The following is a 23726-nucleotide window of genomic DNA, read 5'->3' on the forward strand; positions in this document are numbered from 1 at the left end:
ATTATTTGGCTCGGGATTTCATACCATGACTCGAGGTAAGAAGTGGCAGCATTCTCAGGCCCCAAGATTTTGGAATCTGTCCTCGGAACTATGTACTCAAAGAGCAGGGAGCGCTCGAGTCACTATTTCTCGCGCTTCATGATATTTCAAAGCGTGTTTACATAGTCTGTCCGATGACAATGACGTTTAGCGACACCACAGAATTGTGGAAGGCTCAGTGCTGAAGCAGTGTTCAAGAAGATTGTTTGTAACATGCGCGCAGGAAGTTGAAAAAAGCCAATCTGGTTGTCCGCTTCAACCATGACGAGCATTGCATCAACTGTCCTGTGCGTGTCTCCTACATACCAGAGGCCACAAGTTGAAAATTGGCCTGAGTCGGGCACTCTTCGTGGAGGTAGTCAAGGAATCAACAAAAGAGGACGGTATTCTGGCGTGAGCCAAACGAGAGCAGCATCCATATCACAGCACCCATCTCAATGGTTTGAATAAATGTTATGTAGAACTCCGGCTTTTCCAGAGTGGATGTTGGAAGAAATCCCGTACGAGGATTACACAGGCGACAAAAACGGCGGCGCATATCTCTAGAAGGCTGTACCGCCGGCCGACCCGAAAGAGCATATCTATGGTTACCACACCATCTTATTGGTCGTTTGGAAGGTGTCAGTTTCCAGTAAATATCTGACTGGAGAGCGTTTGGTGTATCGTTCGGGAGGTTGTCATAGTCTCCCATCAATTCTAACGGCAACCAGAAGATATGATGTATGATGCGGCCGATAATTTTCAAGGCGACCACCTCTGCGAGGATCCAATGCCTCGTACAATCCGAATCGTGGTTCTTATATAGATAGATGGTCACTTAGTTGAGCCAAAAAATGAAGGATTTTGTCAACTGCAAGTGATTGCAGCTGGTCTGTCTCATGAAGCCTTTGTGTTTTGTGTATCCGAGTATCATTGACCAGCTCGTCTTGAAGAGAAGAATGTTGCTGAGAATTTCCCGCAGAAAGCTTGAAAGTGTGGAACTTGTTCTCTGCTCCAAACATGGGAGGCAAGATAAGTGTGTAAGCTCTTGCAGAGCCCTAGTCCCTCCTTCGTAGTGTCATAGTAGCAGCCGGTAGAAAGAAATGCCAAGTATGATTCTTTCCTTCGTTGCTTTCGTTTGCTCTCCAAGGATCTCCTTGAGAGATTAGACCGTGAAGGTCCCCAGAGCTCCATGCCTTATTCGCCACTAGGTCGACAGCTGCCGCTGTAGCCAGTTCGAGAGATTGGTGACGGCCCGAGTGCCATCAAGCGTCACATAAACTCGCTCAAGATGAGAAAATAGTAGGATCGTAGGAACTGAAATTGAAGAGCCAGTATAGTGGAATCTGTGGGCTGACAGAGATCTAGGTAAGTAAATATGAGAGAAGTAAACAGAGTCGCGCCTTTAACTGAAGGGGGGAGGCGCGTATCTCCGGGTATCTCCGTGCCGATGCCGCTCCCAGAGGCCGCCTAACAACTGAAAACTTGAGCACTGTACTTCTTTCACACCCTGCGTTCTGCTTGAGAAAGTGAATTATAACATTCTATATACGGTTTAAGCTATATTACAATAGATAATGGCGACTTCACTTCTCGATCTCACATTTCCCTTCTTTGCCTCCAACATGTTTTGAGGTGAAACAACTCTCGCTTCGGACCTCTGCGCACCAAACCATTAACCCTTTCGAGGTGTGGCTCTAGCGTGGGGTTTGACATCGGGATATCCTTTCATAGGCATGTTTGCCTGCTCCGAGCCCTGAACACTTCATCTCCTCCCGTTTCATCTTCTTCCTTTCCCTCACCGGGCCGAGTGATAACCTGACAAACAATTCATTCGCACAACAGTACCGTAAGAATGACATTCCCAGCGCTCGATCTACAGGCAACCGCTGGGCCATTTACACCACTCATGTCTCCGCGAAAGCAGTGGCGCATGCTGCGAGATTCTGAGGAAGTGGAACGGGATCTGGAGGTTGAACAATGCGTGAGATTATAATGATCTTGGGTTCTCGAGGTGTTGCCTATCTCATTTAATAACCAGGGGACCTTGTGCCTATTCGGTCTGTTCCGAGTCCTGGAGACTTCATTCCCCTCACGGTGCAGAGAAAGAGTACCCGAGGACAAAATTTGTGATCTCGGGTCCTAGGGCTGTCGGCTCTCCACACCAGTGATACACGTTGAAGATAGAAAAGACATATGCCAGTGTGCCAGTGTCGCTCAAAATCTCCCCGCAGATAAGATGTTCTTTCAAGGGAACTGTTACGCGCCAGATCCCAATCACTAGAGAAGGAGATTGGAAACATCCAGACTCCACAGTACAAGATGGTGGACGAGCTCGTTAGCGAGAGCCAGAAAATTCGAAAGGGGGACGAAATGATGTGTTTGCAGGCAAAGCAACAGCTTTTGCATTGCCAAGCGTTGCTCCATGACATCCAAATGTCCTACTTATGTCCTGACAGAGCTCCGTGGCCTGTGTCAAACTTGCGATCTTAGGTTCTAGTTAGTGTCTTTGGTTACTTTCTCCTATTTTGCATTGACCATTTTATATCACTCAGTCCATTGCCCTCCATATGAACTTCCTTTTATATACATTATATAGAGAATACATGCGAAGTTACTGCCACCCCTTGGCTTGTCTACAAGATATGATTAGCAAACCAATGAGAAAATACTCGACTGATCAGACAACCTATCTCATGGATATTGTTGTCTGAACGGGGTAAAACGTATCGCAGGAGAAATAAGGGTTCGCTAGCGGGCGCTTAGTCGGGCGTGGCAGCATCAACGTAATGCTCAACGTAATCGGCGCCGCATAAGATTGATTAATTGCAAGGAATGTCAGAATCACTCCTTAGGTCAATTTAAAGTACAACCAGCCATTTCCCCCAACATAATCAAATCCGGCATGTTGCCATATATTGACGCATGCGGAAAGTGAGGCAGAATGCCATTGTCGCATTACGTCTAAACATGAAACTCAAACCTAGACTAGACCCCCGACGAGGCCGCGCGATGTAGAAAAATATTGACAAAGCAGTGTATTGATTAATATTAAAAACGTGACCAGCTAGTCTCGAAGGACCCTAGTATGCTCGCCAGATATCCTCCATCATATTGTACAATCCAATCTAATCACAAACATAGCAGCGGTATCCTGGCTCTCAAATAACACAAAAAAGGGTCATAGAATCATCGACCAGTGCACAAGCACCAGTCCAGTAAGACGAAGATACTCAGAGCAGCAAGTATCCTACACCAGTAACCTAGATGTTGCCAGTGTATGCCGAGTTACCATAGCCATAACCACCTGCAGCCGGGGTAGCAGCCGGAGCATTGGCGGTGTTCTTGTTTTTGCCCCAGGAGCTGAACCATCCCTTCTCGATATTGGGCTCGGCACCCATCTCGACGTCATATGGGGTTGGGTGGCCGGGCAGGGCATCGCCGCCGCCGACGGCAGCTTCGGGGTTGTTCTTGTTACGGCGCCAGAAGGCCTTGCGGCTACCGTGGGTGTAGCCGTTGGTGGGCGAGGGACCGAAACGCTTCTCGCGCTTGTGGTGGCGGGCGAGAAGGATTTGGAAGAGGATGGAGGTCAAGTAGAAGAAACTAGACGATAAGTTAGTATAGTTCAGATAACCAGTGATTATCAGTAATCCATGATCAACTCACATTCCGATAATGGCAACTGCGAAAACGACCTTTTCTAGTTTGCAAGACATGCCGAATTTCAGACCCTTGGAAACAGTATCATCGTCGGCGTTGCCCGTGCCCATTGGTGTGTCCACTGTTCCGGTACATTTGCCAACACCATTGCGAGTCAAGATGGCGATGGCGACCATCGCGCCCACAAAGCACACGTCCAGAGCAACACCCAGGAATGCAAAGAAGGCTACACCGCCCAGGCAGCAGGTGAAAATAATACCCAGCAGACTGTAGGCCGTTGCTGCGCCTGCTAGGCCTTCAACGGCCTTGATCCATGTGGCAATGGAGTGGTCGTTTCTGGTCAAGACAGCCAAGAAATACGAGAAAATGCCGAGAATTACGGCAGCATCAAGAAACTGCAGAACACGCAGACCGAGGTTGAAAAACCGAAGGATTACCCCGCCTGCTCCCATATTGTATAAGAGTGGTTTGTTTTGTGGATATAAAGGTGATAGTAACGACCGTGAGGTCAAGGGGAGAATATAAGAAAGAAACTCAGGCAACAGGATTTGAGCGAGTTATAAGGGAGCAAGATAAATTGACGATCAGTGGATGGCGGTACTGTTGTACGTCGATCCTGGGAAAAGCTCTCAGCTCAATGGCCCAGTGTCTGCGCCACACTCTAAATGACCCCAGAAGACCCACTCAGTGATGTCAGTTCCACGGGTTGGGTGACTTCAAAGGTTCCACCTAGCTGTCTCTGGTTAGAGCATTTGCCACCCTGTCATGTGAAGGGGAAAAAATAAAAATAAATAACTGTACCAGCCACACTGCCAAGACAATTTCAACACTCCATCTTTCTACAATGACCCTTACACTTTAAACTAACTGGTAACTATCCATTCCTGGCAATTCTTGCGGTCTATTTCCGTATATCCCAGCCTTCCACATTACCAACCGTTGCTGAGCGACCCTCCTTGAACTCCACCGATGTGAGCCGTTGACATAAAGTTAGAAAGAGATATAATAAACTGAAACTAGCGCTACTTAAGCATTAGTGTATAGTAGTTTAATATCCTTCCAAGCGTGACATGCCTTCCATATACCACTACTAGTATCATCTCGTTCACCAACACGGGCTGCTTCTCGGTCCCTTCAAGTAACCTATGTAACTTACCTATCATTGGCCCTTACAGGTGGCTGTGTTGTACCGCCGTACAGTGACTATTATAAGCACAAAGTCATTGTACGAACCCGCCACGTTGAAAATGACGTCTACACCCACTCCACTAGGTCTTCCGTGGCTGTGAGTACAAACATTACAAACATTCGAGGTGCAATGGGGAATATGTGACGTTAAAACTGGGTCTGCAGCATATGGAATGGTATATCATCATCTTAGTGAAATGCAGTTTGCAGGGGTTATCAGAACGAGATGTGGTCTAACAGGGATGAGAGTGAAACAAGTATCTGCCCAGATCATAGGCTGCGATCCGGCATAACTCCGGGCTAGCGCGTGCCACCCACATAACTTCAAGGACATGGTGCTGTTGGTCGGATGAACCACATCTTTAGTCACGAGTGCATTCGTCCACGGGTGGTCCTGATCTGGATAAAGAGGCTGGTATCGGCCCAGACAAGGGGGCCTTAGTGAACAAGGCATATCGAACCAATACAGGTCGTAGAGTGGCATTACTGCCGCAGTACAGAAGCTTGGGCCTGGTTGATACCTGCGTAAGAGGCTGTGGAAATCGAGGAAGCTTCTTGGAGAAAAATCAGAAATATGATCATCAATACATACTAACTGTCCAGGGATGTCTTTTAACAATAGACCCTGTTAGGATCTTACGTTTCAACTCACAATTTCCTTCGTTTAGGAATCCCGGGATTAAGGGCGATGCAACCCCCAGGAATGGCCCGTGAGACTACATGGTAGTGGACGAAGTCTTCGTATCGAACCCGGCTGACAGCCCACCGTTCAGGACTCTTCCTGGCGTTGCTTCTCTTGTTCAACGAAAGCACGGAGAATCGAATCCAGTCCTTCATTACGGCGAGCGAGTAGCATCACGTCGGACACATTGACGGTAGATCTCCCTGCGTGGCTAGATCATAAATGAGGTTAGTGCACCTCTTGTTAAGGTGTACTATCCCACGGGAATAATAGGAACAAGTTCCTACTCATTCGCCAGAAAAGTGCCTACTTACTTCGCAAAGGATTCTAGATCCTGGCTGATCGTCTCTGCGAATAGTTAGTTACAAGGACAAAAAGATGGGAACCTGATATAAAACAGTGAAACATACCTATTTGAGCCCAAACCATCTCTGTCAACGCACCGATAAACTGCGGAGTGGCATTGACGCCTAGCTTGATAGTCTCCTCATCCACGATCTTGCCGATGGACAACCACAGCGCGGATTTCAAGCGCTACAAAAGAGAGTTAGCTAGATGTAAGACAGCATCTTACTAACACTGACCTCCTCCAGACTAGCCTCTTCAGTCTGCTCCATGGTGGTGAGATAGTGCAAGACAACAAGTCGAGCGCGCCCCTACATAAAACCAACGAGATCTGATTGGCCGACGACGCGTCCGCGGATTAACGGCTAATCCGGCACACGGGTTACGCTAATCCAAACAAGGAATTTCTCGTTGCGGGAGCCGCGGAATATCGAAGAAGCGCAAAGCAATCGCAGATCCCGTCAATTAATCCCTCAACTCCTAATCTTTTACAAACCCTCTTTACTCTTATCTACCTCTGGCTGTCCTCGTCTACAACCTCCCACCCCATTCCGCGGGTAGTCACCGAGCTCCCACCTCTCTTTTCAAACCCTCCAACCAAAAACCAAAAAAAAAATCCAACCTGGTTAATCATCCACCATGTCCACGCCCCAGTCAGATCTGAGCGAAAGGGCCGTCGATGCCGCCAATGATTTCTTCACCCAGTTGTACGCCTTCTTCGAGTTGGTTATCACTCGCTTCTTCAAGAATGGCTACGCCTCCATCGCGCAAATGAGTGGCAAGCGCTGGACCAAAGTCATCGGCAGCGTTATCTTCTACCTGATCATTCGGCCGTACATCGAGAAGACGTTTAAATGGATGCACGACCGCGACCGTCGCAAGGAGAAGGAGAAGCGCGAGAAGGAAAAGGCGCAGTTCGGGAAAGTCAAGGTGTCGCCGAACTCGCTGCGTGCTGGTGGCGATAGCGGAAAGGGGAAGGTCCTTGGTGAAGTCGATAACACGGACGACGAGCTTGAGGATGAGGAGGATCTTATGGCTGCTGCTAGTGGTGTTCCTGAGTGGAATGACATGGCCCGCAAACGTCAGAAGAATTATATTAAGCGTGCGAAGAAGGATCAGCGCGCTCAGGATTTAAGTCGGGATCAGATTATGGAGTTGTTGGATTGGAGTGAGGATGAGGAGGTTGATGTCAAGGTCAAGAAGGATCTATGAGATTTGAGTCATCTTGGGTTTTGGGTTGTTCTTGTGTGTGCATTGCATGGTCGATGGGGTTTTTGCTTCTTGTAACTTTTATTAGTAGATTCCAATTTAATAGGACCTCCACGGCCCCTCTAGCTTTTAAGTCTATGAACTACTCATAGCATCCGCTATTAAGAACTCTATCTTGCACAGTAAGGTATACTTGGAAGTCATAAATCTACTATTTGCACCTAAAACATGCATCCAATCCAGTCATATCCGAGCCAGAACTTTTATCCTAGCCTCTTCTAAAAACTAGCCATCGCCGCATCTTATCTGTATTCATGAACAGTTCGTAACATGCCTCCAATACCTCAAAGAAATAGGTACCTCACAAGAGATCAGTGGAGTCTCCGCAAGGCCTCAATTATCCTCTTGACCTCCCCAACCTCTGAGGAGCCAATATCCTGCACAATCTCTTCTTGCATGCTTGGCGTGCAGTTCAAGAACTGCTCAATAAGCTCGCCGTCCACGAAACGGTACGGTGCCTCAGCACTGCGCACCATGGTTCTGAAGCTGCGGAACTTGTCGAATGACAAGTTACCCAATGAGTTGACCTTTTTGGAAAGTGAAGCTTGCAGGGTCATGAGGAAATCTTGATGCTCGGGGTTAATAACGGCGAAGAGGAAAATTGAGCCCTCGACCTTTGAGTAGGTTAGTAAATGAGCCTTTCATGCCGGTCAATTGGGATGAACCTACTGTTGCCATGAACGCCCGCGGTGTCACCGTAACACTGGAAAGCTGTGGAATATTGACTGGTCGGATACGATTGACCATCTCCCCTAGTGAGATTTCGCTAGTCGGAATCAGCCTGTGCTTGTCCTGCGCGGTGACACCATTCTCATTCCGTGAGAGAACGATAAGGTTTCCCTCGGCATCGCTTTGGAGGAATGTCTCGTCACCAACACAGGCAATTGCTGTACTCCAAACAGTTTGATAGTGACGACCGACTTCGGTCAGCTTTGCGGGTTCCCCAGCGTGGCCCGGTGTGTACCTGACGAGGCAAAGACTCTTCATGAGATCTGCCACTGCGATTAGGTTGTCGACGACCGTTACATCCACTGGTGCAGTGGAGGTCCGGTATGCAGCGAGCTTCTCGAGCTTCATCGGTCCAACATTATTGATTTTGATTCTATACACAACGACCTGGATATTGTTAGTAGAGGGTTCAAACATACAGTCAGTTAGTACTCACGGTCTTAACAAGTGCCGCAACAACACAATCACCCATCATAGCAAGAGCCCGACAGGCGCCCATAACCGGGAGCTCGGCGACCTGGCTCAGCTTGCGGCCGTGGTCGACTTCTAGAATTATGATCCGCCCGCGGATTGGTTCCTCCTGGTCTTCATCTGCGAATGCCGTGCCGACAACGAATCGGTCCTTCATAATCTCCTTTCCGTTTTCATCTTTCCCAGCTGGGAGCTCAGCGCGAACAACACTCTCCACCAGTTCATCGGGGCCCAGTTCTAACGCATCAAGACGCCGGAACATGATCTCATCAGCAAGGACAAAGTGGCTCTTGACAACCTCGGCGCCATTCTCGAGTTTTCGATCAATCGTGCCAATTCCAAATGCCTTCTCTGAAGGGGAGTATGCAACACGACGAACAGTCGAGCCTATTGGTAACGTTTGAATTTGGGTTGTGCGCTCTCTGTCAACCAGCGCGATCTTCAACTCTTTCTCAGTTGCGACAGCGATAGAATCTGGGAATGCCTCCGCGTTCAAATGGCATACTCGTGATGCGCCCTCGGAGTTCACTGCAGAGTAGATGATCCGGCCCTCGGAGCCGTAGATCAGGCTGGGGTTCTCGCAGGTAGCGAAGACGTTGTATAGGCCATCACCCTTGGGGAGTTTCTTAAATGTGGGCTGCTCGGAACCCAGGATCAGCTTGTTCATCTCACTTAGCGAGTAGTCTTCTGGGTCTAGTGAGAATGTAATGACGCAGCCATCAGCCATGGAGATGAAGAGGGTAGGGTGGCTGTCTGCGAGCACTTCGGCTACAAGAACTGATCGAGGGAAGCTCTCCCCGGTAGGGCCTAGGGATTTTGTTTGAAGAACAGCGCAATCCTTAATATCCAGGATTGACACATTGGCTGATTGGGGGAAGCCTGCGATGAATACACCCGTGGGCGTTGATGGGACAGTCAGACCAGAGATTTGCTGGTCAGCGCCGAGATCCTTCTGCATGATGATTTGGACATTGTCCCTGATATCGAATGATGCCACAATTTGGCCACTAATAACGAGAACTATGTGGTCCTCATTGGCCGACACGGCAGTGATCAGTTTCTGGTCCTGAGGTGCCCATTCAAATGTTACCATTCCACTTTCTAGATCAGCCACCAGCACCCGTTGTTCTGTGACCTGAAGAATACGGCCGCCTTGGAGTTTTGTGGCGAGAAGAGTACATTCCGTGAGTGAAAGCCCCAGGAAGTTATCCAACTCTTCAACTTCGCCGTCAGGACTAAACTGGAACACACGCGTTTCGTCAACAAATGTAACAATGAGCGTATCCAGAAAGTCGTCTTTGCTTCGAGCTTGCAGTCCCCAGAGATCAGTGATGTGCTCCATTTCTCCCAACACACCTAACTCTTCCATGCCAACACCACTGCGCACACTGCGTAACGTCCCGTCGTCGAAGGCACCAGAACCCGTCACAATTCGAGCTTGTCCGGACGAAAACTCATGCGTTTGGCTCTCATTTGTACGGTTCCCGAGATCCATAATAGTGAAGTCGAGGATCGGTGCGATATTAGACAATGTCTGAACGACCTCAAACGAGCTTCCATCGAGCCGGAGGACTTGTGAGTCGCCATGATGCGAGCCAACAAACACCATGCCTCCACCGAGATAGACCAGCACCGATGCACGAGCCGTTTTGCCCAGATCCTCGAGCTTCCAGTCATCGATTTCGCCCAAGTTGTTCAGGATGAAAGACAGGAAGAATAGCCTCCCATAGTCATCAGCCAACAGCCACCGCTGGCTATCAACCTTCTCCCAGGCTACGAAGACTGTTGCCTCCTCTAAATGCCGCGTAATAACATCATTGGCATTATCATCGATGTACTTGATCGATGTTTCCCCAAGCACAATGAGACCGCCCAACGGAGCCGGGATAGGGATAAGATGCGACGATCCAAGATCAAGCTCCTGTCCAAATTCACCCCCTTCCAACTTCTGCACCTCCGTGAAAGTAGCATCTGCCGAAGTCCCCGAAGTTCCCGGCGTGAAATCCAACTCACGGATTCGAAGCCGCACCTTCTGCTGGTTATCTTCGTAGAGCAGTGCCAACCAGGGATTAGATTCCGAATGCAAGAAAGCGGAGGATCGAACGAAAAGCTCGTCGATGCGGGATGTAGTCGGCTTATCAAGTTCTCCCACCTGCAGCGGCTGGTCAGCCTGGGACCCTGCCATCGACATCCGGCCTCTTTTCTTCGTCGGCTGCACAATCGGCACAACAACAATTACGCCCTCGTATACTTCCAGCGTCATGAACCGTCCCGTGGGATCAATTAGACATCGTGATGCGCACTGGGACTCGCGGGACGAGGGCTCGGCGATGTCGACGCAGGTGCGCGCTGTTTTGATATCATTTGATTCGTGGTCCCATGTTATCGTAAAATAATTGTATTGGTCTGTGCCGACGAAGAGGTGATCGGTTGGCGAGTTTGTTGGTGCGGGTAGGCGCGCGAGCATAGTAACCCGCGCATTCAGAGCACGAGTTGCGGTCAGGACGATTCCATCCGGAGTGAGTGTATAGAACTCGAGACGACTGGCTTTTCTGTGGGTTCGTAGGAGGGTTAGCTATCTTCTTCGTCGTCACTGGGGGAGAGGTCGGCTTGGGTTCCGTAGCTTCGCGGGAGGATGGGACTCACGCTGCGACTAGGCACTCTTCGTCCGGAGAGAAAAAGTTGAGCTTGACTGCATGGCGAATGCTGCTTGCCCGGTGGATGGGCACGACATAGGCCATCGTAGTTCAATAGCCTGCGGTATTGGACAGCGCGGAGCTGATTGGGCTTGAGGTTTGTCGCACCACACTGCGGGGATGGGATATGTCCGAGAGTAAAAGGTACAGGAGATCGATGTGGCGAAGGCTGATGGCGTTGAATTATGGGCTGCACATATCTCTAAATCAACTCTTATTGAGGCAGGGATTGCTCGGTCGGTGTTGGGGGGGGGGGGGAAGATATGGAAGAAGTCGAGGTTTCCCGTGCAAATGACGTCTAAAGTCCGCGCTTACAGCCGAAAGCATCCATACAGGCGTTCATGGTTCCAATTGAATAAATAGTTATAAACACGAATATAAGGCTTCCAATTTGAAAGAAGAAATTTTAAATTCTTTTTAAATTCACTGGTCTAAAACCCCGCCCAGGCGGCAGCCCATAGCTAATAAACTTAGGTCCTCAAACATGAGGCCCATGCTAGGGAAACATGCAGCGCAAATGAAACAAAAAGGCGTGTCGTATCGAACAAAAAATGATAATATATAGTCACAATCATCTAAGTATTGTTGCAAGTGCAAAGAAGTGTTCATCAATCATGAAATCATGACCAGACGTCCTCCTGGTAGCTGCCGCTGCTACGCATGTGCTTGACCATCTCCTCGCCCTTCTCGGCGGGCAAACCCCGTTGCTGGGCAATAATGTGACCAAGGACCAGGTTGACCTCACGGGCCATGTTGGCGGCATCACCGCAGACGTAAAAGTTGGCTTTTTGCTTGAGCAGCTCGCTGACGAGCTCGGCGTTCTCCTTCAGACGGTGCTGGACGTAAACCTTCTCGGATCCCTCGCGGGAGAAGGCAGTAATAATCTTCAAGGAGTCACCCATTTGATCTTGGAAAGTCTGAGGAAATTATGTCAGTCTATAGGTTCATATTTGAAGTGCAAGGGAGTTGTTCTTCATACCTTGAATTCATCCTTGTAGATGAAGTCCTCGTTGCTCTTGCGGCATCCAAAGAACAAAAGCGTTGTGCCAACCTTCTCTCCCTTGGCAGCAAGAGCAGCACGTTCCTGGATGAAACCACGGAAGGGTGCGACGCCGGTACCAGGGCCAACCATGATGATAGGCTTGGATGGGTCGGAAGGCAATTTGAAGTTAGAGTGACGAACGTGGACAGGAACATGAATACCATCGTACTTGTTACGAGGACCCTTGATTGAGTAAGTCAGGCCGTGGGGATCAGGAGAGGAGTCACCGTTCTGCTTCTGCTTAAGAGCCAAGAGATAGTTGGTGGTAACACCCTTGACAATGTGCGAAGCACCCGGCAGACGAACAGACTCGACGACAGCGGTGATGCTGATCTTATCCTTTTGAACCAGAGATGACGAAGAGATAGAGTAGTACCGGGGTTGAAGCTTGTTGAGACCTTCAATGAGCAGCGAGAAAGGAACGGCAGTGAACGGCTTAGAAGTGATGCTTTGGAGCGCTTGGGCAATCGTGAAGCACTGGTTGGTGATCTTCTCGTGGAAGTAATCCTTGTCGTTACCCAAGCGGATAATCTCGGATTTGCTCTCCTCATCAGGGGCGAAAGCAGCAAGAGTCGAGACAAACTGACGGGAAACGGGGGCGCACACTTCCATGTAGTAGCGGGCAGCGGCATCGTAGGTGGTCGGGGTGGGAATGGGAACCTTGGCGGTGACATCGATACCCTTAACATTGATCACCGAGTGGCGCTTCTCCTCAATACCAAAGACCTGAAGGAAACGATCGACTTCGGCGCCAGCGTTGGTGGGCCAGATAGCGATGTGATCACCAGTCTGGTAGCTGAGGTTGCTACCAGCGATGCTAATTTCCATATGCAGACAGTTACGGTCCTTAACAGTGAACAGTTCCGAGGATTCGACAATCGGAGCAATGTAGGGGTTATGCGCGGAGAAGGGGCCTTTAGCGCGACCTTCGCGGTGGGACGCAGTGGGCTCACCCAGATAGACGGACTCCTCCTCGGGAGATTTCTCATCATCTTCGACAACGGAGAATACGGCTTCATAGACAGCTTCACGTTCCTGGAGATTCATAGCGTCCGACAGAGCGGCCCACATGGGCTCCTTCCAGGCGAGGAAATCCTCTTCCATGGTTCCGGCGCCATCGTCACCCTCACCAGCAGTTCCAATGCGCTGCGCACCAAGTTTGGTCAGAGCGGTATCAACCTGACGGACCATAGCGTTGTAGTGTTCATAAGTGTTGTTTCCCAGGCCGAATGTGACATACTTCAACGAGGACAGAGGTTTGTCGTCGGCGGAGGCGCCACTCTCGAAGGCGACGTCCTCGCCGGTGAAAAATTGGTAGAACTCCACGGCATTGTCGGTGGGCTCACCCTCGCCGTAGGTAGCCAGCACGAAGAATGCGACCTTGTCATCGGGGAATTTGTCCAGGTTCTCGTAGTCATAATCCTCAATGTCAGCGACCATGGTCTTCAGTCCGAAGCGCTGAGAGCCTTCCTTGGCGAGTCGGGATGCGTAATCCTCTGCAGTACCAGTCTGGGAGCCGTAGAAGATGACACAGTTCTTGCTTGTCTCATCCATCTTCTCCACGATGTCGCGGGTTTTGCCGCTCTTAGCGGCTCCATTGAGGGTGCCAGCTGAGGAGGCATATGGGTCTTTGGGGACAGCCCAGTAGCTACCCTTGGTGAAGTAGGCAACGCTACCCACCAAGAGGGCCACCAAGACGACCAAATCGAGTGTATCCAGTTGGGCCATTATGGCGCGCGGTTTGTATCTCGTGGGAACAGAGAGGGGTTTGTTGTGGCGCGAATTCCCGCCGGGAGGGGAAAATTGGTTGATTGCGTTCCAGGACCGGGATAACAAACACAAAAGTAATCAAGGAAGAAAAGTAAAACTTAGGCAAGTATGCCCCCCAACAGAGAGCCCTAGAATGGGAGTTGTATGTTGTACAAAATAGGAGAAGAAGAGAGAAGCCAACAGGTGGTCTGATCCACCTGGTACTGCGGTTTCCGAGCTGTGGATCTTCACGGGCAAATCTCACCGCTGTCTGCTTACGTTGGGAACTCTGCGTCCGAAGTACATATAAAAAGTACTGTAGGAACAAAAAAAAAAAAATAGAATATATATAAAGACAATAGAGGGGGGGGAATTAAGACACTCAGACCACCCAAGCCCCTAGTAGACTTATATATGAATGTGAATATTGTGGGGGGAATGAACGGCCGAGGGCAAATTTGTCGGAAGCAATATCGGCGCACACCCTGTACGTTCTAACCCCACGGCAGTTTTCCTTCAGTTGTGTCAATAGAGACATTCCCCGGCCAAGCTTGGAATGAAAGGCGGAGCTCGGGTAAGAGAGGAAAGCGGCAAGCCCGCTCGGGAGATAAGAGTCCACGTACCCTTGTCTTTCCTATGCGGAAAGCTTTCCGCTTTCCACTTTTGCTATTCTTCTTCTCAGGAGTACTGTAGTGTACATCGAACTTGGAAGCTTGTTCCAACGTGGCGAATTGCCTTTCTGGGTTCTCGGATCCCGGCTTTGCCATCCCTTACATGTGGGGAAAGATCGTAGATTATCATAGTTATGTCAATCTATGTACTTAAAACTCTTGTAAGCATATTGTTGAGCCTCAGCATATACTTCTTCTATACCGGGTGTGCTTTCCTAGATACATAGACTTCACCTATAATATATGTTCCGAGTCTACATATGTACCCTTGAGCACATTGAACACATTCGAGAGATTCGAGAGATTCGAAATACAATATTTTGAGCATTCATCACTCTAAACACTTCACTTTGTGCTAGTTATTGGGCGGGTTATGTGCCGATGCCCCTGATATCTCGACCTATATCTATATACGTAGATGCCGCATAGGATCGAACGACATGCTCCAAAAATAGAGGTATATATGATCCAAAGCAGCCACCCAGTTACATATAATGAGGTCTACGGCGTTCTCTCCATGCATTCCCAATGCGTTCTCCATAATAGATTTTTGTTTCAAGTTTCCCAAGAAATAGTCCCATATTCTCTGTAGTCTTTGTACCCCGCTCGGCATTTGAAACCGTTCGATCTGAACGTTCCCCTGAGATCTTTGTTCCTTACTTCATACGTCAACCGGCTCTCTGACGATGACAAATGACATATAGTATATTAGAGGAAAAGAGACGATATGATTTTCTCTGGATAAAATCCAATTCCTCCCAATAAAAAACAAAACGATGAAATGAAAAAAGGAGCCAAAACAGAAAAAGTTCAGTCAAAAGGCTGGTGAGGCTCTGTTGGGGGGGGGGGGGGGGTATAAGAGCCAAGCTAAGCAGGGCAGCCTTCCAAAGAGTGCCCGACGGGACCTTAAGGAATCAGATGAATAGATGCATGTATATGATATAGAAGAATAAGTAAACATTTAGGGGATTATACGGAGTTTAAATTTTCAAATATGAAATTACTAGACATTTATATCCAAATATAATATCTAGTTAGTTATCCATCTAATTATGAGGCTTAATAATAAACCCCCCCAAAAAGATGTACCCGTGCGCCCGATAAAAACATCAAGCTCTCTCACCTTAAGTCTTCACACCCTTTGGCTTCTTGAATTGGCTATGTGCAGCTTACAAGCTTTGATTATTGAGGCTGCTTGCAGGTTTGAGCAATGAGGTTCTCATAATCTCTAATAGTACGTCTTGCAAACACTATCGCTATCGGAGCAAACGGACTCGGTCTGACATTTGAATCTCTAGTGGCTTCGCACCCTGCCAAAGCTGGCCCAGGCCAGACAATCCTGCCCCTCATTCCCGACGACATTAAATCTGCATCACACCATACTCTCGCATCTCCATCGGAACGCCGAGGGACCCGGACCGTCCAGTCCACTCCTTTGCACAGTCGCGAATCCTCTACCGTCCGAGGAAGACCAGTTGATCCCTCCACTCTCGCCCCTATCCAACCCCGACGCGGTCACTCCGGTTCCAAGAGCCCTGACGTATCGAGCGTACGCCCTCCAGGATATGAAGTGGGATTAGAAAGACGGCCTTCCAACTCGTATGGTCACCACCGGCAGACTTCCATCGTACATGGTATGCAGCATTCACGAAATACGAGCATGGCTGGATCGACCGCTTCCACGAGTCCTTTGAGCCCAGAGCTCATTGCCTCCCTTGGTCGCGGTGCCTTTGACGACGCCACTCTCCCTGCTAAATTCGACCCTCTGGAAACACACTCGGGTTATTCGACACCATCCGGAGTATCCGCTAGTCATGGGGTGCCGCCAACATTGAGTACGATCCAAGACAATGATACAGCACTGAGGGATGCGAGCCCTGCTGCCATACTTCACAACCGAATGAACTCTGGAGGAAAACCAAGACGTGAGCGGTCAGATAGTCGTTCACAGTCCAAACATCACTCGGAATCAAAGACTGTTGGGGAATATGCATTGCATCATTTGTTTAACTCCTTTGTTGGACAGGCAGACAACAAGATCAATCAAGCCATCATGAAGCTGGGGGAATCCGATTCTCCCGTGGAGGAGGTTTGCGGTCCTGGAGCAGACCCGACATTTGATCAATTGATATCGGCTTTAGGACATATCGCTCGACAGAAACCGAAACCTCTGATTGATACAATTATGTTCTGGCGCAAGGCTAAAGGAGATGCTGCTATTACGGCGAGGCAGATGTTGAATGAGCAAAGACCCTCGCCCGCTGCCACAGAGAATGGCCCCATCTTGCGCCGCAATACCGAGCCGACACAGCCTGGTGACCCAACTGCTACTACCGAACGGACACAGCCATCGACACCCATTGTCGGTCGTCCCGACGAAGTCGCTTTGATAGAGCGACGTGCAACGGTCTCGGTATACTTAGTCTGTAGAGTCTTGATTGAGATCTTCAACCAGAGTAGCCTGGCTTCAATCACTTTCGACATGGCAGACCGTCTAGAAGACATCGTGTTTGGCCAGGTGAAGACCTCCGACCCGGATCAGGTCTCGGCGTCACCCCTGCGGATGGCTAATTGGAGAATCTATGGTCAATTGCTGGGCATCATGAGCGAGTCCAATTTCCCCGGCGTCGCTGGTCGTTACTTGGCGGAACTTGAGCGCTATCAGAAGGAGGAGGTTGCCCGGGGCCCATCTCGCGAGGGTGATTCGAAGTCGGAGTTGCTGATCCTCTGCATGCGCTATCTACGTTTGCCTATGACTCCAGAAGGATGGCCCAAGTCTTGTGATTTCATGCGATCATTGGCATGCTTGTTTGTCAATGCCCACGGGCAGCGTATCAAACAGGCATACTGTTACGTGATTGAGAAACTTCTTCTCCCTGTGGCTGCCAACCCGAGCTGTGATCTTTCACTGCCTCGGTGGAAGGAATTCGTGGACCTGATCCAACCGCGCCTGACACAGCTTCTTATCAAGCCTCGTCATTGGACATCTTCCTTCTCGTTGAATGTGCTGTTGCTTTGCATCTCTAATAAAGAGACCTTCTCTTCCCAGTGGCTCTCGATGATTTCGAGCTTGCCTGCACGCCTGAAAGACCGCCCTACTCGTGCACCCGCCCTCCATGCCATCTGTCGTCTGGTCTGGACCTATTTCTTCCGCTTTTCGGACTCACCCACAACCACTCTTCGCAAGGTTGAAGAAGTGGCAAAAATTGCCCTGCCGACCGGCAGGAGAACGTACATGAGCGCAGAGCCTGTCTTTGCCGATCCGTTGATCCAGCTGATCCAAATCATCGGTTTCAAGCATCCGGATGTCTGTTTCCGTAACATTATTTTCCCTTTGATCAACTCGGATCTCTTCTTATCCAGCAGAGAGTTGAAGATAGAACAGATGGAGCCGGAAAAAATGGTCATTGGAATCCGTGCTTTCCTGGCTACAATGTCTGATCTGGAGACAAGTGACCAACTCTGCCCTCCGATCCCGACTGGCTCGCTCCCAAATCCTTTCACCGACGTTTCAACCCCCGTGTATTTCCATCGACCCCAGCTTCTTAAAGAGTACAAAGCGCCTAGTGCTTCTCAGAAGCAAGACCCAACTTCATGGCAACCTGTTAATACTGCGAGATTAAGTGATAACGTGAAGGAATACTATTTCCGATTTTGTGAAGTTTTAGGCAAGATCACTTTACTCTGTGATAACACATTCGGTGGACAGGCAGTTCTGGACGAGAAGTTTGGTGGAACTACGCCCAAAACTCCAATCTCAGAAGCCTTCAGCTTTGGTCGTCGTGGTGATGACCATGTCACAACCCTGGACCAGAAGCAAGGATTCTATGATCTGCTCCATGTGGCAGTCCAGGCCCTTCCTCGCTGTCTCTCCGACCACATCCCATTCAACTCGCTCATCAATCTCCTATGCACGGGAACTGCTCATGTCCAGTCAAATATCGCTACTTCCTCAGCGGAGTCGTTGAAGGCCATTGCGCGACAATTGCACGCCCAACAAGTTACAATCGGCTTTGCTAGGTTCATCTTTAATTTTGACGAGCGTTATTCCACCATGTCAGACGAAGGAATGCTTGGACCGGGCCATATCGAGTCCACTCTTAGACTATATGTCGAGTTACTGCGGATCTGGATTGACGAGATTAAACAAAAAACGAAAGGCGCGGCAGCGATGGATCAATTGGAGAGATCCATTTCTGGTAGCCGAGCCCTGCACCTCGATTTATCGAGTGTCCTCGCCCATGTGGAGGAGATTGAGTCGCATGGGCTCTTTTTCTTATGTTCTCAGTCAAGACGTGTTCGAGCCTTTGCCATCACTGTTTTGCGGTTGATCACCGAATTTGACAGCGCTCTTGGGAAGGAGAACACAAGAATCATTCGGATCCTTGAGGCTGATTCTCAGCAAATCCTAGATGTGAATGATGAGCATTTGACTGTGGCAGAGCGAAGCCGGATCCAAAAGGGTAAAAGAAGAAGCGCCTCTCAAAATACTCTTATTGAACTGTGTAGCAGTGAAGTCTCTTATGATTCAACATTGTGGGCCAAGGTATTTCCCAACATCATCCGCGTCAGCTTTGAGACTTGTCCATTCGCTGTAACCCTAGGAAGGGAGATTGTATGTGCACGTCTTGTTCAGATGCACAAGATCATCACATCTCTCGCTGAGAGTACAAGATTCCCCCAATATGCTCCCATGGATGCGTACCAGAGTCGTCCCATGGGAAGAAACCATGCAACATCTGAGATTCTCGTCGAGCAATGGAAGCTTTACTTGGTCATGGCCTGCACTACCGTCACTAGTGTTGGGGCTCAATCTCAAAGCCAGCTGGCAAATGCCCAGCATGCACGCAAAGCTTCCAAGGGAGCCCACCAGTCTCAAGATAAGATCAGCTCTGCTCGGAGTCTCTTCGCATTTGTTATTCCTCTCCTTTCTGCGGAACGGGATTCCATTCGCAGCGCTATTGTTGTTGCCTTGGGCTCGATTCACAAAAACCTCTATCGCACGCTTCTTGAGTCTTTGCAGTACGCCGTCACTACCTGCAACGAGGAGGCTAAGATGAGAATTGGCAACCACTACCGCAGCCCCAGCAGTCCCCGTCGAAACCGGAAAACCGATCGCCTGCGCACTGAGGTCACAAATGTTTACAAACTCACCTCTCACTTCCTTCAAGAACCCGAGGTTTACAATGATGACTGGATCGTCAACAACCTTGTCACATACGCAAAAGATATTCGTATTTTCCTTAGCGATGCTGAGGTACAGAACGACTGGGAATTCCAGGGCTTGCGATTCCATTTTTGCGGACTGATGGAGGAAATATTTGAAGGCATCAATCGTACCAAGGATCCTGCTCGCTGGATGCCCTTCGAGTCGCGGAAGTCTGCTTTCTCTCTTATGGAGGACTGGTGTGGATACTCGCCAAACCAGTCTCAAATCTCTGAAAGAGAAGAGAATATGCGGAAGTTTTCCATGGCCCGACCACATGAGACAGGTGAAATGAAAAATACCGCTGCTGCTATGGAGATTGAGAAGAAAAATCTACGCGCAGCAGCCTTGAGTGCGATGGCTTTTCTGTGTGCTGGCCCCATCAGCATCACCACTGAAAGCGGTTCTGTGCTCCAATTTGATGTTACCCGCATGCTTTCATGGGTTGAAATGATCTTCAACACCGTCAGTGATAAATGGCATGCCATCGGCCGCCGGGCTCTCAAGAACCTCATCATTCACAACCAGGAACATTCCTATCTGATGGAGCGATCAATAGAGATGTGCTACGTTACCGAGCGGCCCAAGACCATTGAGAGCTACTTCGAAGTGGTGACGCAGGTGCTTTTCGAATATCCAGACTATCCGCTCGAATTCTGGAGAGTTCTAGGGGCAGTATTGGTGACACTGGGCAACGAAAAGCGTGAGATCCGAATGAAGTCTGCTAAGCTTCTTCGAAAACTCGAGGAACGCCAGCAGAAGAACTCGAGACTTCAAGACTTCGATATTAGTATCTCGGACAAGACTACCGCAGTATACAAGTTGGCCCAGTTCGAAATCTCGAAAAGATTAGCTAGTCAGCACTCTGACTTGGCATTCACTATCTTTTCGGAATTTTCTTTACATTTCCGCAGTCTTCGGCCAGATAGCCAGCGTAATATTGTTGCTGCCATCCTGCCGTGGGTTCAAACAATGGAGCTACAGGTTGACCCGAATGGCGGTCCTACAGCCAAGTCATACATGTTGCTCGCAAACCTCTTTGAGATAACCATTCGTTGCAGTACAGTCTTGCCCAACCAAGTGCAAGCACTATGGCAGGCCTTGGCAACAGGCCCTCACGGAGGTAATGTGCAGCTGGTCCTCGACTTTATCATCAGCATCTGTCTAGAACGCAAAGAGCAAAATTTTGTGGAGTATGCCAAGCAAATGGTCGTATTCTTGTCTGGGACTCCAGCAGGATCGAAGGTCATCGAATTTTTCTTGTTGCAGGTTGTGCCAAAGAACATGGTGCAAGAGCGGAAAGAACTCACTCCACCTCCTCCTGATATCAAAAGTCTGCCATATGTTGCAGACCTTGGTACAGTGCTCCCTGTCGGAAACAAACAAGCTGGTCTATCCCTTGGACAGGTTGCCCTCATATTCCTCGTTGATCTGATGGTCGCTCCGGTGACTCTCGCCCTGGGTGATGTTGTCAAGCTGCTCCATATCGTTCTCATTCTCTGGGACCATTATACAGTAACTGTGCAGGAGCAAGCTCGTGAGATGCTGGTACATCTTATCCATGAATTGATAGCAGCGAAGCTTGAGGACGACGCCCCGGTGGGTGCCCGGCAATCCGTTGAAGATTTTGTGGAATCAATACGTAAGAGCGATCCCACAGTCGTTTGGGAATATGAAGAGAATCATGGCAAAGAGGAAGAGATCGATGATCGCCGGGTGCCTGCATCTATGGCCTCGGTCACCCGTGATGTCGTCAAGTTCTTTAGCTTCGCTTACGAAGGCGTTGGCGACCTATGGGCCAAGGAGGCATTGAACTGGGCCACCTCGTGTCCAGTGCGGCATTTAGCATGCCGCTCGTTCCAGATCTTTCGCTGTATCTCGACATCATTAGATTCACGAATGCTGGCTGATATGCTCGCCCGGCTTTCAAACACTATTGCAGACGAGGAAACAGATTACCAGACATTCTCGATGGAGATTCTTACTACATTGAAAATAATCATTAGCTCACTAGCACCATCAGACCTTCTGGATTATCCTCAGCTATTCTGGACGACATGTGCTTGTCTCAACACAATCCACGAGACTGAATTTATCGAGAGTATTGGCATGCTTGAGAAATTCCTTGACCGGGTCGATCTCAGTGATCCGGTTGTGGTGGCCAACCTTATCGAGGGTCAACCGCCAAACTGGGAAGGCGGGTTTGATGGTCTTCAGGACCTTGTCTTCAAGGGAATGAAATCGTCTGAGTCCTTTGATCGTACCCTCGATCTACTCCATACTCTCAGTGGTCTTCCAAACAATGATCTTATCGGAGATGGAACTCGACATCTATTCACTGTGCTGGCCAACCTACCCCACTTCCTTCAGTGCTTCAAGGAAGGGTTTAGTGACCCCAAACCAATCGCTCGTGCCAGCATACTTGCTCGTGTGGCCGAGAATGAGCGATGTCCTCGCCTTGCAGCATCATTGTTTGGGTTTGCTAACCAGCAGTACAAGACTGCTGGGGTGTTCCTCGACCACATCATCACCGAGATCAAGTCATACTACTTCCCCCAGCTAGACTTCCAATGTCTCATCTTCCTCATGGGACTTCTCACTAATACCACGAGTTGGTTCCGCATCAAAACAATGAGGATCCTCTGTGTCTTGATTCCCGAGGTGGACATGCGGCGCAATGAGGTCACCTGCCATGGCCCAGATCTGATCTCTCCACTACTCCGGCTTCTACAAACCGATCTTTGTCCCCAGGCTCTAGAGGTTCTAGACCATATCATCACTGTCTCAGGAAACCCAATGGAGCGCCAACATCTTCGGATGAGTATGGCGTCAGCAGCCTCTTCTCGTGCTATACGCAAGGAGTACGAGCGAATCCAGAGTCTATACGGAATCCCAGAACCGACGGGATGGTCAGTCCCTATGCCTGCAACCCAGTCAAACATGACCCGGCACAACGTCCACGCTGTGTTCTACACATGTGTGGAGGCCGAAGACAGACAACAGGAAGATGCCATGACATCCGGTGTGGCCTTCCATGCGGACGAATATAGCGACTCGTTCTTCCCAATGAGAGCTGATACCATGAAATCAACCGATACGCAGATTGATGGCAATATGGGAGATATCGTGCAGAAGCTGGACAGCCTAGATGACTTCTTCGAAGATACCGATACAATCACCCCTGTGCTGAACCCTATAGCTCCTCCAATGCTACGAGGATTCACTGGTAACTATGTGGATACCAACGCACATTTGTACGACCAGCAGACCGCCCCAATTTTGCGGGAATCACTCGCCCGGACAGGGTCTACATCATCCTTCCATAATGGGCTCGCTGAGTCTCGCCCGCCAAATTTCCGCTTCGATGGTCCGGGTGTATACTCCCCGGTAACGGCGATACCTCCAAACGGCTCACAGATACTACGGTCCGGTTCCCATACCCGCTCTGTCACCTCCCCTGCCAACAATCTCTATGTTCACACCGCTTCCGATGCACCTAATTCTACACTCCCCGCTGGATTCAGCGATTCTGCTTTCCTGTCCGACGAGGATCCTGACGAGGTGCATTCCGATATAGAGGAGCGCCCGGTGACCAAGAAGGCCATCACTCCGCCTGCGCCCATGATCCGCAGTGCAACCGATGGACCACACTCCCTAGAATCAATGATTCGCAGCGGTATGAGGAGGCTGACTGGTGGCGCAGCCAACAGAGAAAAGGAGCGACAGCGGGACCTCCTCCGCGCACAACACCGCGCCATTGTGCAAACAGCCAACTCACCCCGTGTTCCAAAGGTACCCGAGGAATATCTCTCAGCACCTACCAGTCACCCGGCATCACCGAGGTGAAGTTGCAAAATTTCCCAGAACCCCATCACACGTTTCTGCTTTATCGTTTTGCTTGTTCTTTTCAGTTGTCAGTCATTTTCCAGGCTGCCTGGGCATTTCTTGGGAGTTTGGATCACTTTACATACATACCCTTTACTCGTCCATCTACTTCGCC

The 23726-nt window shown here is 49.5% G+C and overlaps 6 protein-coding genes across 6 annotated transcripts; 2 read left to right on the forward strand and 4 right to left on the reverse strand.

Moving 5' to 3' along the window:
• Positions 1 to 3281: 3281 nt before the first annotated feature.
• Positions 3282 to 4130, reverse strand: N7537_007192 (uncharacterized protein; the record flags this gene model as incomplete). Its single annotated transcript, XM_056898249.1, has 2 exons — positions 3282 to 3621; positions 3685 to 4130. The coding sequence occupies 2 exons, from the start codon at positions 4128 to 4130 to the stop codon at positions 3282 to 3284; spliced, it is 786 nt and encodes a 261-aa protein (XP_056754034.1).
• Positions 4131 to 5635: 1505 nt separating this feature from the next.
• N7537_007193 (CENP-S family protein) lies at positions 5636 to 6165 on the reverse strand (the record flags this gene model as incomplete). Its single annotated transcript, XM_056898250.1, has 4 exons — positions 5636 to 5759; positions 5863 to 5896; positions 5959 to 6082; positions 6133 to 6165. 4 exons carry the CDS (start codon positions 6163 to 6165, stop codon positions 5636 to 5638), a joined length of 315 nt encoding a protein of 104 aa, XP_056754035.1.
• Positions 6166 to 6532: 367 nt separating this feature from the next.
• N7537_007194 (uncharacterized protein) lies at positions 6533 to 7105 on the forward strand (the record flags this gene model as incomplete). Its single annotated transcript, XM_056898251.1, has 1 exon — positions 6533 to 7105. The coding sequence occupies one exon, from the start codon at positions 6533 to 6535 to the stop codon at positions 7103 to 7105; it is 573 nt and encodes a 190-aa protein (XP_056754036.1).
• A 368-nt stretch (positions 7106 to 7473) lies between these two features.
• On the reverse strand, positions 7474 to 11103 carry N7537_007195 (DDB1/RSE1 family protein; the record flags this gene model as incomplete). The annotated part of the gene is made up of 4 exons (XM_056898252.1): positions 7474 to 7776; positions 7832 to 8278; positions 8328 to 10914; positions 11009 to 11103. The coding sequence occupies 4 exons, from the start codon at positions 11101 to 11103 to the stop codon at positions 7474 to 7476; spliced, it is 3432 nt and encodes a 1143-aa protein (XP_056754037.1).
• A 575-nt stretch (positions 11104 to 11678) lies between these two features.
• Positions 11679 to 13828, reverse strand: cprA (NADPH--hemoprotein reductase cprA; the record flags this gene model as incomplete). Its single annotated transcript, XM_056898253.1, has 2 exons — positions 11679 to 11975; positions 12038 to 13828. The coding sequence occupies 2 exons, from the start codon at positions 13826 to 13828 to the stop codon at positions 11679 to 11681; spliced, it is 2088 nt and encodes a 695-aa protein (XP_056754038.1).
• Positions 13829 to 15711: 1883 nt separating this feature from the next.
• N7537_007197 (putative cell morphogenesis protein (PAG1)) lies at positions 15712 to 23572 on the forward strand (the record flags this gene model as incomplete). Its single annotated transcript, XM_056898254.1, has 2 exons — positions 15712 to 15754; positions 15819 to 23572. The coding sequence occupies 2 exons, from the start codon at positions 15712 to 15714 to the stop codon at positions 23570 to 23572; spliced, it is 7797 nt and encodes a 2598-aa protein (XP_056754039.1).
• Between the last annotated feature and the right edge of the window lie 154 nt (positions 23573 to 23726).

Source organism: Penicillium hordei, assembly GCF_028827395.1.
Source record: "Penicillium hordei strain IBT 12815 chromosome Unknown utg000003l_segment0_segment0, whole genome shotgun sequence".
Taxonomy (NCBI): Eukaryota; Fungi; Ascomycota; class Eurotiomycetes; order Eurotiales; family Aspergillaceae; genus Penicillium; species Penicillium hordei.